The sequence below is a fragment of the Lonchura striata genome, chromosome 7 (assembly GCF_050655825.1).
Source record: "Lonchura striata isolate lonStrDom1 chromosome 7, ASM5065582v1, whole genome shotgun sequence".
In the NCBI taxonomy this organism is placed as follows: Eukaryota; Metazoa; Chordata; class Aves; order Passeriformes; family Estrildidae; genus Lonchura; species Lonchura striata.
The window spans coordinates 6080097-6096480 of NC_140709.1; the positions used below are offsets into that span (position 1 = coordinate 6080097).

The following is a 16384-nucleotide window of genomic DNA, read 5'->3' on the forward strand; positions in this document are numbered from 1 at the left end:
AAAAAAAAAGGAAATAAAAAAAGATAAAAAAAGGCTAAGCTGTCTTGATATCTCGTGTATCTATTTTCTTGTTAGAGATATGTAATTAAATTATAGGTCACCATGACTATGCCCAGTCAAACACATTCACTCCACGAATCCCCTACAGTAATTCCATGAGCTCACAGTACCTCAACCCATATCACCCCTTACGAATGGCTGCTGATGGCTGGAAGATGAGGGGCAGGGATTCACCACTCCTGAACTTCCCCTTCTTCCCTACAGACCTCCACCAGCCACAGAGACACCTCGAGCCCACGACCAGCAACTAATCCCATGCGACAATGGATTTTGCCGAGCAGCAATTAATCTCACAACGCGACGATGGATTTTGCTGTTGATCCCAGGCAAGGGGAAGCTCTGGAGAAAGTCCTACCTGGACCGTGCAGGGAGACCAGGGCCCCAGCAGCCAGCTGTAGCAGGGCTTCACTGGGCAGCTCCTGTGCTGGGTGAGCTGCTCCGGGCAGGCTCTGCCCTCGCCCGCTGCCCGCAGCACCACGGAGCGCCCACGCACCATCTGGCCTAGGACAGACAGCCCGCAGCCCAGCAGAGACGCAGCCAGAGACAGAGGAGGGAAGAAAGAAAGACAGATTTTGTAATTTATCAGCATTCCTAGTTCATTTCCCAGCGCTAAAGTCTGTTAAAAAAAGCAATTAATTGGGAAGGCTGTTTGGATAATAGGGATGCGATTGCTAAGTCTAAGACATGCAGTCGCTGATATTTTCAAGCACACTTTTTAAACATGGGTTTGTAAGTTTTCCAAATATAGTATTTGTTTATGCAACACATTTAAATACTTGACTAGATCCTGATTATTAAATATGGCAGGAAAATAATTCCTATGGCAGCAGCATTTCTACCATCACACATTCAATATGTTTCCAGAGATTTTTAACAAATGAAATTTTCTTTTTATGAGCAATTATGTGGACCTAATTTGAAAACTGCAAACACTGTAGTGGCTATTACCGTCCATAACCACTTCTACCATTTCCATTAAAAAACCTATTTATTATTGGTGAAAACTTCTTCAGCCACTGAATGGAAAAAGCAATTATGGTACTACTTTTGAACTAATAAAACTGAATATATTCATTAAACTTACAGCAATTCCATTTCTGCCTCCTTTGCTGTCCATTTATGTCCAGGAATGTTTTCACTCAAAATGTTTCAATTAGAATTCCATCTCCAATTAAAAAGAAGAGTGGAAAAGAAAAAGCCCTCATACAGTGGGATGCAGAAGATTGTGCTGGGGATAAAATTTCTGCCCTATTTTTCAATACATGTGGATTTGAGTTAAAAACTGAAAGGTCTGGGCAGTAAGGGCAGACAAATACAACAAGGCAGAGGTGAGTGGTAATTGCTAACCCAGTGCAAAGGAAGAGATAAGGTGTTGTGGTGGAGCTCTCCCTTTGGATCACCACCCTTCAGCTGCTTTTGTGAGCAGAGGGGAGTCTGGTGGGGGAGCAAACACCCTGCAAAACAGGGAGGCAGCAATACCCAGCCAGATCCTTCTCCCAGCTATTTATGCACATGATTTTTAATTAAGGACACTGCAGGTGTAAGACACATCTCTGATATCTGTCATCATGACTATCCACAGAGCAAAACATTTTAGCAAATAAAAATTAAAAGCAGATACACCTTGAAAAGGCACTGATACTTTAGCAAGCTCTCTTACCTTTATTCCCTTGCTCTGACCCACTGAATTCTGTTTTTAAATCCATTAAAACTGATTTTAAGACTTCTTCCTTTTCCAGTTTTAATCCCCCAGACCTGGGGAGTTCGTAACAGAAGGGATGATAAAAGCTGTTACCCACATGACTGTGCATTCAGCCAGATACTTAGGAGGTGGAAAAAATCCTACCAGCTGAGAGGAAAGGAAGAAAGAAAGGAAAAGAAGGAGGAGGAGAAGGATGGGAGAGGAAAGGATAGGAAAAGCAAAAAAATAAAAAGAAAAAAAGAAGGGAAAGGAAGGGAAAGGAAAAAGGAAAACGGAAAAAGGAAAAAGGAAAAAGGAAAAAAGGAAAATGTCCTGTTGTTCACTAAGATCAGAGCAAGGGAAGAGGAATCTCCCAGCCTGCTGTTGGATGAACCCCACAACAGCTCTCCCCAGCCCAACTGGCCAAAATTAGCTGTTCCCTCCTCTTCAGGCAGAGACCAAATTTGCTAAATTAGTCTTAATGCTGAATGCTGAGTGTTGGTGAGCAATGGAAAAGGCTTTTTGGGAAGCCTGTGGCTGCAGGGCTCTGGGGCACCCTGCCAGGCACCAGCTCCCTGCATGGAGCTAAGGAAAAGGAGGTCTCCTAAGGTTAAAAGATCCAATTTCATTGGGAGGGACTTGAAAGCCTGAAGCATTCATCAAGCTATTTTAATGAACCAAATAATTTCCTTTCATACACTCTGTTTAACATGTTTTTAGCTTTATGTAAACAGGAAGATCATTGAACAGAAAGAGGAATTAACAACTTTTCTTTCCATTTTGGTTTCCTACAGTTGGTTATCCAAATTACTGAAACTCACTGCAGTCCCAGTGGCCAGCTGGGGCTTGGCTCAGCCTATTACTTTCTTTTAACACTGTGAATGAATAACTGAAGAAAGAAATTTCATTGAAACCTTTCTTTTGCACAACAATTGCAATGAGTTTCTTAAGGTTCTATTTTTTTTTTACTCCAAAAACATTATCTAGATGCTCAATTACCACTCAAGTAGCAAAAAAGCTCAATTTTTTAAAAATGCTTTATCTTTTGTTGCCTATGCAGAACAGAATCTCACTGCATCTGAAATTTGTTTCCAATACAAACTCTAGAAGAGTTGAAGCAATCCTAGTTATTTCTTTAATTTTGCTTTGAATTTTTCTCTAATTTTCCAATTAATTTGCCACATCTCTGATTCCTCTGCTCTGCAATGTTATATGACACAAAAATTAGGACAGAAAGTGTGCTGGAATTTAAAATAAATATTTCTTCATATCCTCAAATTTGTTTTGAAAGGAAAAAAAAAGAGGCCAGTCTTGTTGATGCCGGTCACTTAAAATTCTGTTTTGTGTCAGCAGCAAGAATTGCATCTCAGGAATATAGTATTATATTTTCAAATCAGAGGAGTAAGATTTTTTTAACCCCCAAAAATTCTTGCCATTACTTACACTTTATCCCCACAAAGTGATGTGTCATGACTGAAACCAAGAAGATTGAAATTCCTGCTACATTTCATCCCAGTCACAATGACCAACCTGCTGTGACCAGTTTAGTGAGTTTGAGCAGAGCACATAAAACACAACTCTATCAAGGAACCATAAGGCCAGAGCAGGGATCAAGTTAATTAAATAAGCCCTGGAGGTCAGGTTAGATCCAGTCACAAGCGAGGCAAGTGATAAATAGGGTTTTTCATCCCTTTCCCACTGCCAGTCCCTCCAGCAGCACTGGGGCATCCCCAGCAACATTTCCCACTGTCAGACTGGAGCTTGCCAAATTTGAGTAGCAGGGGAGAAAGCATCACAAGGAGTTCTTCTTCAGAAGACAACACCAAAAGTATTTTCCCAGATTGGTGATGATCCAGGGGAGAACAACCGATTTTTTCTATTGTGTGCATCCTTGTGCCCCTTCACTTCAACCCCACAGGTCACTCTGGTGCTGGGATTCTCTGCAGCCTGCTATGGTCCCAGGGGGTCTGAGGACTGAGTAAGGTACAGCAACACGTTCAGCCCTGGTAAATCCTGTCATTTATCTGATGAAGTCAGCTTTGTAAGTGGCAAAGCACAGCTGTAGGTGTTCTATACAGCTTAGCAGTCCTGTTGGAGAACCTGGGAGAAGCTATGTGGGATTGGAAAATGTTTATGTAGAAAAATTCAGCATCCTGATGTATTCATTTGCCTTAACAAAGGAAATTCAATTTGCTAGGGATTATCCTTACCAAACATCTTTCCAGTAACTGGTTCAGGCCACGGAAGCATCATCCATTAAAGCAGTTCCATACATCTTTTAATAGAAGTACAGCAACTGATATAAGGAACCCTTATATATAAGCCAGTGTCAGCCTAAAGCCCTATCCAGCATCCTGAGCAGATGCTGCCCACAACTACAGCTGCAATAGGCAAACATCAGTTATACATCTCTACAGGCTCAGCACAGGCAGGAAAGAGAGATCTGCTTTATTCATCATCATTCAAAAAAATCAATATATTCGCCTTTGGCTGCTGTGCACCTCAACTGTGTTAGATGCCTGCACCACATGCACAGCAGCACCACTTCTTGTTTAAATGCATTATTCCATAAAATAACACTGAGTAAAGGTACCACCCATTAAAATATATCACATCAAACTGTTACTGGAAAAGAATGGAATAAAAATGTTAGCAACAATGCTTGAGTAAAAAAAACAGGTGAAAACACACATTCAGCAACACTAAATTTTGACCTGAATTATATTTGAATTTTGTTTCTCTTTGAAGTCCTTTATGGTGCTTCTGCATACTCTCCAAAAAAATCCAGAAATGCAAAATATTGTTGTGACCTAACCCAGTAATGCTGCATTCAACTTGCTCTGAGTTATTTCTGCACACAGAGCACCCAAGCCCTGCATTTTAGCTGTACCAAACACTGGGCAATTATTTACTGGCACAGAGAAGCAGTTATGAGTGTTTACTACAGCCAATTCCCACAGCTCATTTGTTATCATCCTTTGTTTTTTCCTATCTAATTTGAGGCTTCATCCTACTCCCATAAATGCCCATGAGGAACTCGGGGTGACTTCAAAGGTGCTGCAGTCCATGACCCTTCTGGCTGGAAACCCTTGCTGTGTTCCTCTGAAGCACCACCCATAGATGAGTGCAGAAGTAAAATCTTCTCTGTTATTGTTATCATCCAGGAGTATTTATAACCCACTGGCACTCAGTGAAGCAGCTGAAGTGACACTGTTTGTGCTGTTGGAGCCACAGGACTGGTGCCTAGGTCCCTTCACAAGGGATGTTTGGTACCAGAGCAGCTCCACATTTCTGAGTTGATACAGCAAAAGTCAGATCAGGACTGAGGCTGCAGGGAAATAAAATATGCTCTGAATAACCTGCATGCAGAGCACTTCCATTTCACTGATGCTCCTGCTTTGGCATGAGGTTCAGAAGACTCTTGGGTCCCTGCAAAGTTGTTCAAGTGGTAGAGAAGGACTGAGCAAAACTTGGTTTCTTCATGACACTTTGTAAGAGAGTTTTCCCGGCTGCTTAGCAGCTGTAGGTTCACAGAAGAGTGTCTCCAGTTTTAAAATCCAAATTAAACAACGGCAGTAGTACAGTGGCCTGTACAGGACAGCTGTCCAGCCAGCAGTGGCAGGGTTATGATCTCTGGGGATCAGGATGACCCACAAACCTGGCTGAGCTGGGGCTTCACTGTGTGGTTCAGGCAGCCTCAATGAGGTCTGGCACCCAAAGCCAGGACATCACTGCCAAGTCTCTTCCAGCAAGGCACAAATATTTCCAGCTTTCCTCTGATTTAGGACACAAAATAACTCCTTGTACTCATTGGCCGCTCTTTAACCAGTCTTTGAAATTTGCACAAGCGCTTCAGGATTAGGGGCTGAATACAAGACACATCTTCACTGCTTTTGCAAATTATGCAATATAAGAGCTCAGGATGAAAAACCTTCAGGTACTATAGAGGGTGAGCTGCTCCTTGAGCATGCTAAAAGCCATAAAAACATTGCAACCTGCTTTTGCACTGTACTCTGTTTAACTTAGTGAGTGACTGAACACTCAAAAAATTAATTTAAGTTTATTCAGCAACACAAGCATTAACACTCCAAAATGGATTTTAAAGAAAAAAAAATTTGGAATTAATAGCACTCCCAGTGTGTTGTTGTTAAAACATTGTCTATGAATTATTCATTTCTGTTAAGAAAGCACTACTTCACAAACGGGCTAAAAGCTCAGCAAAGAAAGAACAGCACTAATCCAAATATTAAGCTTTTTCTGTAACACACTTTGATCTCTAGAATCCATCTGAAGGAATCATTTTATGGAAGTTAAGAGCTTTTTTTCTTTTTGACCTTAAGTGAATTTGATTCAAATATACATTATGGCTTTTGAATTTTAAAGACCATTGGCTGTACATCTAATGCACTTCAGAAGCCTGGGAAATAAAATCCCAAGCTTATTGAGAATAAAACCTTCAATGCATTTCCTCATGTCAATACTCAAAGGGTATTTTAAATCACAAAAGTTGAAAAAGGTCCTAATCCTTTCACTTTTTGTATGCTGGAGAGCACTACTGGCTATAGAAAGTGATGCTGAAGGAAGTGGGATCATGTAAGTGTTAAGGGACCTGTGGATGCAAGATGGAGATAGAGGCATACACTAAATGATGAAAAATAGTCTTCGTGTGTTTTCTTCAGTAGGATACATGTATGTTCCTAAAAATTACTTCACCAGAGAATCGTATTCATTTATTAATCTCTTCAGAATCTTTTAACACTCCCAAGCTCTTTGCTAGCTTTACATACTCCCCATCTCTGGGGTTAACAATTGCTGTGACTGAATTCTGAGAGTTTGAATTAATTAATAAATAATCCTTCAGACATCTGACTACTTTTTCCCTAAGTTGCATTCTTCACTTTAGAGTACTTTGAAAACAGCCTGCTTTGCTCTAAACACCCATCACCTCAGGACCTCAAGAGCGTCCAAAACCACCTCTGGAGGATTCGGGTGTGGCTTGAGGCTGTCGCTGAGCCCTGCAGCCCCACTCAGGGACAGCCTGAGCCCACCCGGGCCCGTGGGTGCTGCCTGTGCTGGGCTGCTGAGCTCTGGGGGCAGGAGGCAGGCAGGGACTCACCGCCGGCGCCACACGTGTGGGAGCACTGCGACCAGGCTGACCACGGCGAGAGCTGGCAGTCCACGGCACACCCCACCACGCACCGGCTGCTCGTGGGCACGGGCTTCTCCAGGTGCAGCTGGGACAGGGAAACACAGGCATCAGCTTCCCCAGGCCCCACCACCTCCTGCCACAGCCAAGCACCCAAACAAGAACTGGCAGCAACTCTGCGGGGCACCAACATGGTGCTGGAGCTTTCCCAAGGATGAAGTGGGGGAATGCTCCTTCAGTGGTGAAAAGGTTCATATCTATGCATCTCTCAGTGTTTGGGTCTCATTCCAAAAGGACAATCCAGATTTCTAACAGCAGGACACAACCCCCTCCCTAGTCCCCAGCTTTGGGATGGTGCAGGGTTGGTAGCCATGCCCCGTGTGTTCGAGTAAGGAGTGGCACCACCCACTGACACCCCTCTGCTTCCCAAAGCCCCCAGCACCGTACAAAACCTTTCCACCGCTTGTGGGGAAGGTCTTGGCGTGGATCAGGAGGCCCCCATCTGTCTGGGAGCGCAGGGAGCTCTGCTGTGCCCTGGCCCTGCTCACCCGCTGGCACAGCTGCATGCTGACGGCGGCCCCGTCGCTGCGCCGGCAGCTCAGGAGGCGGCGGCGCTCGCCGTGACCGCAGGTGGCATTGGCACCCAGCTGGCACCCGCTCCAGCCTGCGGACACAAAGCAAAGGGTGCCTGCTGCAGCTCAGCCTCGCGCTCAGCACACACCACACAATCACACCATGGCCTGGAAGGGACCTGTGTATTTCCAACCCCGCGCTGTGGCCTAGACCAGGTAGCTCAAAGCCCCATCCAGCCTGGCTCTGGAGCCTTGAACATGGGGGCTACCCTCACCTACAGCAGCACTTCCCCATGTCAGGGCATCCCACAGCCAAGAACAAACCCCCACAAAAGGAAGCTGTTCTCAAAGCCAGGTAGGTCTCAGAGGAGATGCTCTCATCACAGTCCGATCCCGCATCCCACGATGACACCGCTACATCAGAGTGCACGTGCTGAACACTGATGAAGGCTGTCACTTCAATCCAGCTGGCACAGGTACAAGACTCTATTGTCTGAAGTAAAATTCCACTTTGATAAAGCAGCTGGGGAAGTTTCTGAAGGGGAACTCTGGTTTAAGGTGTTTTTCTCTTGAGGCAAAGCTATCCATTATTTAAAACTAAACTCTAATAGTCATGAAATAAAAGCAGTATTTCTAGTGGAAGGAAATTAATATCTTATTACGTGTCTGAAATTATGTTGGTCAGAATACAACTAAACTGAAATAAGCTTTAAAACACCATTTAAAATAAACAAAAAGCATAACAGAAGACACTAAAATTTCCATACACCACCAATAAATAAGAAGGATGAGAAGAAAACCTATTACTTTGTGTCTTCCACCTCTGACAAACATGAACACATAAATGTTCTGCATTTCTGAAATGTGATGATAAAAAAGGCATCATCCTGCTGCCTGTGTTTCTAGGGCTTTTATTACAAACAGGCTGAGTTTATATTCATATATTTTATCTTGCTTTGTTCTCCCTTCACACCAGCCCCCAAACTCCTCTTAAGATCTCTCCTCTGTATGCCTTTCTCATTTATTTCAGCTGGTCAAAACAAAAGGAATTTTTAAGTTTTGTTTTGTTCATTTGTTTGCAACAGAATTAATTGCTTCTAAGGTCCTAAATAATGCATTTTGCTCTGAATATCCTATACCCACACATATAACTCTTACTGCCTTCAAAGCAGATTTCTGTTGGTATTATCGGCTTCACCAGAACCACACAGATGATACTCTTTTATTTGGAATTTTGTAATTAATTATGTTGATAACCCATTGAAAATTGCATTTAGCATGCTTTATTTCCAATGTACTCGCAACAACTACTTAATACAGAAATTGTGCATTTGTCCACTAATGTGTAAAAATGTAGGTATGTAATTAGCTTTATCAAAACCAACAATGTCAAGACTTTAACCAACACCACAAAACATAAATAAAAACACATACTAAGGGTATATTGAAAGTTTGTACCTACCTGTTAGGTTGTACTGGTATTGGAAGCAATTTTGATTAAGAATACATGGCTTCATTTGTGAAACTTCAGGGCAGGGCTTGGAACTGACAGGAGACCTCAGCACTTGGCGGGTTCGGGTTTGCATAATGTTGGGGTCACACACCTGGACAGAGAAGGGATGGACAGTACAGAGAGCCCAGTAAATCACCCAGACATCACAGATCCCAGGAAATCACCCAGACATCACAGACCCCAGAAAATCACCCAGACATCACTGACCCCAGAAAATCACACAGACACCACACACCAGGACTGCTCACACACACCCACAGCCACATGGAGGTAGGATACAGTCCCACTTCTGTTCTACAATACTTCAAAGCACATGAAAGGAAAAAAATGTGATTCAAAGTTAAGAATCCAGTATTACCAGAAGTCATCTTTTATCCATCCTGATTTGGCTGTTTTAGCCCTCCTTTACTATTTTGCTATGGTTTTTGGTAAGGATCCTTGGGGACAATGGGACAAAGACTGCACCACATTGCTGTGCTCTGCTTTGCACCTCCTTCCAAGTAAAATGCTACACTACTGAATAACAGGATAGGATTTTTGTCACAATTAATGCATTTTTAAGTAGTATCTGATGTTACAGCAAAGCTCTCATTTCAAAAAGGACATTTGTAATTGCATATCAGTTGTGATGCTGACAAGACGAGGTGACTTTTCAGAGTATGTGATACCAAATACTGATGTCCAGCAGCCTATAAACCAGGATTTGCTTGTTTACATTTTCACAGGAATATGAACCAACTGAGGCAGGTTTTCATTTCTATTTGTGCATCACAGGCATGAAAACTGTTTGTTTTTAGCAGCCCTTGATCCTCACTCTCATAGCACTGCAGCACAGAGCTTCTTTTCCCACACTGCAGTAATGGGAAAAGGTGAGTGGAAGTGGTCACAGCAAACCTAATGGAAATAAATCCCTTATTAAAGGTATCCACCACCATTTATTGAACAAGATGACCCATTTAACTCCTAACAGTTTCTCATTAGGATTGCTCAGGAACAGCAAAGAAAACAAAACAAAACAAAAAACCCAAACAATGCATGTAGAACCAATTTTCATAAATATGTGGGGATTTAAAACATGATTTTTCTATAAAGTACTATAATTACAAAAAACAACTAACAGTTCAAAACCAAGGGCTTATTACCATGCAACAAACAGCCTGCAAACACTGAACACTGCACGGGTGGAAGTGTGGATAATTCCTGCATTGTGAATATTAAAGGGAAATGTAATGGCCTTGCAGCATAAATCTGGATCTCAGGCTGCTGTAAACTGGATTAGCTGCACAGATGACAGCAAAACTGAACAGAATAAACATCAGAACAAATGGGGAAAAAAGTCCAGTCTGGTCTTAAAATACATTGTCAGGGCCTTTTTCCTTATGCATACACTACATGAAGGAAAATCTATTACAGTTTTATTGCTGACATACACTTTGTCAAATCATTTTAAATGGCAATCTTATTTGAATACCCTTGGTCAGCTAAAATGCCCAATTGTTTCCAATTATCTGAAAATTAAACCTATGCTAAGTGTTTACCAATTGTTTACTGCCTTTTTCACAACTAATCTAATTGTTCTTTCTCACAACTAACACTAACAACTTAAATGATTTGCCAATAAAGCAAAATGACTAAGGAAAAAAATCAAAGCATGTATCTCAGTAGCTACTCCTAATTAATGTTTCTCTGAATTATGTTACCAAAGGGAAAAAAAAAAAAATCAATGGATGCTATGACAGAAGCTGTCTGTGCCAGCTCAGAAACACCAGCTTTTGCTCCCTTTAAAATAAGAACCTGCAGACAGAAAATAAGTGAATTCTTTTAATAAAATAGTATTTTCCCCTGTCTAGCACAGCCCTTGTTGCGCTTGATGACAGGACATTGCTGCAACCCAGTGCTGTCACAGAGCCCCAGAGCTTTCCTGGCTGGCAGGACCATTTTCCCTCTCAGATATCTTCCTGATAGGCAGCAGACCAGTCTAACAGGTCAAAATCTATCTGGCGTTTACCAGTTGTAAACAACTGGTTTACTGATGCTCTGAAGCCAGAATTAGCACTGTGTTGATGAGCCATGGTGCTCAGAAGCCAGAGCTGATGCAATAAGCCCCCCATTTTTACTAGTTTTGAATAATAAGGAATCTCTGCAGGAAAAGCATTCATTTAATCAAGCTGAGGACATTGGAAACATGTAAAAATTCAAAGTTGGCAAACTGTAACTAATATCCTGTAATATTATTTGTTGAATTTCTCTTAACGTCAATTGAGAAGTCAATTTAGTTTTATAATTGATTTTCTGCCCTTGCTCTTTCAAGTTAACCATGTAAAAAAGTGAGCCAAATATATATGGAACTGAGTAAGCAGCAGGAGGGAATGACTTGCAAAGAAAAAGATGAAAGCTGGAATTTTCAAAGGAGCAAGAGGGAGCTGAGTATCCAGCTACCCTGAAATCTCAATGGGCTTGGGTGCACAGTTCCTGCAGGACCTCTCCAAAAAAAAAATCCAAAAACAAAAAAACAGGCTGGAAAAAAAAATCTAATATTTATGGCATAGCAAAGGTTGGGGAATGGATTGGCAGGCACGATGTCATTAGGGGATGTGAACAGTGAAAGTAAAGAAGAGGGATTCTTTCCAGTGGAGAGATGCTGAGGGTACTAACAAGCAATGCCAAGGGGCATGTCTAATCCTGAATGTGGATCTTAGAAAATACTGAGAGCAAAACCAATCACCATCAATGGCAAATCACAGGTTTAGGAGGCAGGACAGAAATGGCAGCCATCAAGAAAAAGGCAGCAAAAGAAGTAAGTATTTCTTGAGTACCTAAAGTAAGAAATTACTATGGAATTAACTAAGATTTAAGCAAGATAACAGGTTGATTCTGAATATTCTCACAAAAGAAGAAAATGACAAAACTAATCTGACTGCTCAAGTAATCTTCCAGACAAAACAGTGAAGGTGCCATTCAGGTCCATGTATCAAGGCTGGATCTACCCTAGGGATCCAAGTTTCTAATCACAAGCAAGTATGAATCTACAGTTCCTGGGGTTTTAAATAAATAAAGCTCACTGTGATTCAGCAATGTTCTACTGAGTATCTTCATTTACAGCTCCTCTCTTCCTGCTGAGTGGATGCTACACTTCCAAAGACATTATTTTCCTTTCTACTGCTCTATTAGTAACTAGTGCTTTCACTGATGACAGATGAAACTTTAATTTTTTTTTTTTACATTAAGTCAGCCATTACCTTCTGTAAGGCTATTGCAAGTGGTTTGTGCTCAGCATTAGCCAACATTTCCACAATGGAAGCATAAGGAAAGGCAGGTGCCAACAACCAATGTGTTGAGGAGTGGGAGTTTGACTTTTATTTCTGAGATCATCTCTTTATGCTCATGACACTTTTATGTCTGTGGTTATAAATCCCTTAACTGGTTTCCATAGTTGGAAGAATTTGGGATGGAACCATGGGATAGAAATGGGTCTAATAGCAAATGTTCCCTATTCTGGGAAACTGAAACCCACTTCTGACACCACCCAGACTAGGAATAAAGATTTATGCATCAAGGAAGACAATGATTATGGGTGCCCACTGCCCATAAATAATAGGACAGGAAACAAGTTCTAAGAAATGGAGGCAGCTGAGGCGCATGGAGGTGGAAAGTCAGGGGCCTGGAGACCTCTATGTACCTTCAAGATCAGGTGCAAATAAGTTTGGTTGTTAAGTTTTCCAGACTATGTTGCTCGTTCAGTTTCTTTGTTAATGACTTTGCTGATATAAGCAATGGGGTGTGTAATTCTGGCACATGCATCCTTTGGAACTGATGACCGGAACAGAATTAATTTCTTGATGAAAATAATAATGGGGTGCTACCTCAGGTGGCACATCAACAGCCCACAGCAGTAGGACATCATACACAGACAGTAGGTTTCTTTATAACTGTACTGTTCCAGCCTACTTTACAGTATCAAATCTCACCATTTCCATTATTCTTTTCCATGTAGTATGAAAAAGTTGAGCTAGAGCCACGGATCTACAGACGAGATCATATAAACCAATACAGAAACAAAATATGCCGAAGCAATGAGAGGTCCATAAAATGTTAAGGCAGGAATAAATCAAAGTTTTTCTCAAAGGACTGTTTAGAAATTATAACAGCCATCTTGATTCTATGGGGGAATTTCTGGCACTATTGACTACTGCATTTTTAAATATTTCTTTCAGCCAAAGCTATTTTTTTTTCACCATGACCACTTGTCACTATTTAAAGCTAACATAAGAAGTGAGGGACAAAAACATACACAAAGGATGCACCCAGCCTTTGCTTCAGACAATCACAGAACTGACAAAGCACAGGAAGTTTGTTCTGGAAGAAAAGGGTATAAAACAAAATAAAGCTGCAAGATTGTGAAGCTAAGTTCCAGTGTAAGGGCTGTTAACATATCGCATAATAATATACACTATTAGACCCTCTTTGGGATGGAATTTAAGAGCTGTCCATTGATCCAGGCTTTCATATGCATCATAATTGTACAGCACAGAGGCTGTAACCCATTACAGGGCCCTTTAAGCTGTTTAATTTATCAAGCAGCTTGTATAATGCATCCTGCACTATAAATAGCTGCTGCATTATTCTTAACTGGCTATTCATAAGCAAACATACAACCTCAAAATAAGGTAAATGCAAAGGCAGCAACCGTATTTGACTATTTTTAACAGAGCAATGAACCATTACATTGTTCATGCCAGTGTGGATGTTTTGTAACAATTTAACAAGCCATTTACAATAACACGAGCAGTCTTTTGAAATGAAAATGCATTTGCATAAATTTTCTTTTTCAGATTCATCCAGGTTCCTGCCTCCACACAGAATCATTACTTAAATCACTTTAAAAAGTGATTGTTAACAAAGATTAATAAAAATAAAACAATTAATTTAAAAAATACATCAGTTACCCACTTTTCTTGACAAAGACATACAAAAACATCCAAGTCACAGCTACCCATAAGGAGCGGTGTGTGTTCTTCCAAGAAGCCTTGACCAGCATAATTGTCATGCTTGATTTGAATAAATTATCTCTTGGGCTAGAAAGACAACTCCGTGCAAGCCTCACTCTTCAGTACAGCTTCACACTGCAGGTCCTCTGCCAAACTTACGTGCCAAACCCAGAGAGGCTGGGGAGCTTCCTCTGGAGATATCCAAAAGCTGTCTGAGGACACAGTTCTGAGCAATGTGCTCTGGGGAATCCTGCTTGAAGAGAAAGAACTAGATGACCTCGAGTGGTCCCTTCCAACCTTGCCTGCTCTGTGCCCAGGTGCCAGTTGTGATGGAGGCTTTGGTAATCCACACAGTGACTCCCAGCGTCTACGGGAGTCCACAATTCCCCTTTCCAGTTGGCATTTCCAAACTGTAACAACTCCAACGTGCATCCACAAGGAAAGTCACTGCAGAGCTGAGAGCTCCCTGGATGGCTTGGTGACACTTTTAATCTGGTCAGCTGTGGGTGCCACGCTCCCCCCGTGGATTCCAGGGAATAACTCAATTGCCGCGAGTCCCGAGCGCGGCACATCGCCATTGATCCGTGAGGAAAACGCTCGCTGAAATGGAGACAGCTGTTCTCACTCACTACACACGCAACCTCCTATAATTAACTAATTTCAGACCTCTTGGAATTAGCTGCTAGAAATGCCAACAGCTGAGGCAAGCGAGGAGGCCACTCCAATCCACAACGGGGGCTGCGACAGCCATCCACCGACAGAGAGCTAACGAAATAGATTTGAGGTAATTATTTCAGGGACTTGTAGCACCACTCACATATTAACTCTTTTTAAAAATGCTTTGATGAATTCAATTGAAGTCAATTAATTACATTTCCAAGTCAGATGAATACAAAGTCGAGACGCCACAGGAAGTGTGTGTGATTCCATCACTGAATATGTAACAGAGATGACAGCATTTCAGTCCCCAGATTGTTTAGCTGGGTCTTTGAGCAATCAAGTGATGATGTCTGACTGAACAGGCTATTGTCCCTGGAACAAATATGAAATCTCTTAAGCAAAATGCAAGTCACCTAATTTCCTTGTGGGTTTATGTTGGTCTTTTTTTTTTTCTGTTATTTTTGGCTTTTTTGTTGTAGTTTTTAACTAGCAAGCTTCAAATTGTTATTTTAAATGGCTTTAAAGCTTGATATTTAAGTCACTTGAATGTCACTTAGTGACAAAGAACAAAACATTATGAGCCAAAAAAATAGCCTTCAACCTTCTCTTCAAATAGGGAAAACCATTTTGAATTTACTTCTCTCAATAGAAAAATGAGAATAAAAGGGAAGATTTAATTCAGTAACTATGCATTTCTTGAATCCAGTACAGAGACAAAACCTCAAAGCAACCTTGAGGCATTGTATTTCTGACAGCTTCATTTCTGACCATTAGATGAAACATTAAAATTTACCTTTGTGTAGCAGTGTTAAATAGCACCATAATCAAGATGCAAAATATGCAATTCAGTTGAAAAACACACATAAAAGAATTGTGGGAGCATCTGAAATTATAAAAGACCACAAAAGTGTTTAAAAGCAAAAGGGAAATGCAGCCAAAAAAGGTAGAACAAATACAATGTTTTAGCAGGAAAAAAGTATTGAAGAAAATACTTTCCATTGACAAAGCAGTCACCACCTTTATGACTCATTGATTTCAACACCATTCAAGATCATTTACCATCCTGCAAGTGGAAAAATCACATGGGAAGAATATTGCTACAAGATAAAACCAAGTAATACCCTAGAAAGTATCCAGAGTACAATGACATATTGACAAAAGGTACAATGGATAATCTAAAAGGCCTTTTTATATTCAGCTGATAAGAGTTAGTTATTCTGCTATCAGGATGAATTTATTATCAACACGGTAAAACATGAGCAGAACACCAAAGCGACTGGAAAAGAATTCTCACCTGACCAAAATCTTAAGTAAATATCTCAAATCAAAATCTCCTCGGGCAAAGATGAGGCTGAAATTGTGATCGTTCATTTTTTTACAAACTAGAATTTGTCAAGATTCATAAATCTTCTTTATCTCCAGCAAGCCAAACATGACCAGAGCTACAGGAAGACTTCCTGGAATGGTCTTTGGCAGTTGCCTCATGAGAGTGCTATGATTAAAAGAGTGCCAACTATTGTGGTATGAAATATAAATGTGCTTGAAATACAGCAGCCAGGATGCACAGTTTTGCTTTTTAAGTGCTATGTGATCTTTCAAATTATTTTAAATTTTTGAGTCCATCGACTCGTAGCTGTCCTAAGTGACCACGTTTCCTAGTGGCTCAGGAGATGGAAGGTTCATTAATCACCCTGGTGCTGGCAGTGCCTCACCCCAGCCACCACAATTCCCTCAACCCCTGCCTCACACACCCCAAAGACACAC

General features: G+C 41.3%; 1 protein-coding gene across 3 annotated transcripts in view; it reads right to left on the bottom strand.

Moving 5' to 3' along the window:
• Positions 1 to 16384, bottom strand: part of THSD7B (thrombospondin type 1 domain containing 7B) — a 295736-nt gene that overhangs the window by 13986 nt on the left and 265366 nt on the right. For all 3 annotated transcript variants that reach the window (XM_077784906.2, XM_085584846.1, XM_085584844.1), the window contains exons 19-22: positions 8922 to 9063; positions 7436 to 7551; positions 6858 to 6975; positions 416 to 561 (exon numbers count right to left, since the gene is read on the bottom strand). In XM_077784906.2, the coding sequence (XP_077641032.2) occupies positions 416 to 561; positions 6858 to 6975; positions 7436 to 7551; positions 8922 to 9063 (522 nt within the window). The remainder of the gene's footprint in view (positions 1 to 415; positions 562 to 6857; positions 6976 to 7435; positions 7552 to 8921; positions 9064 to 16384) is intronic.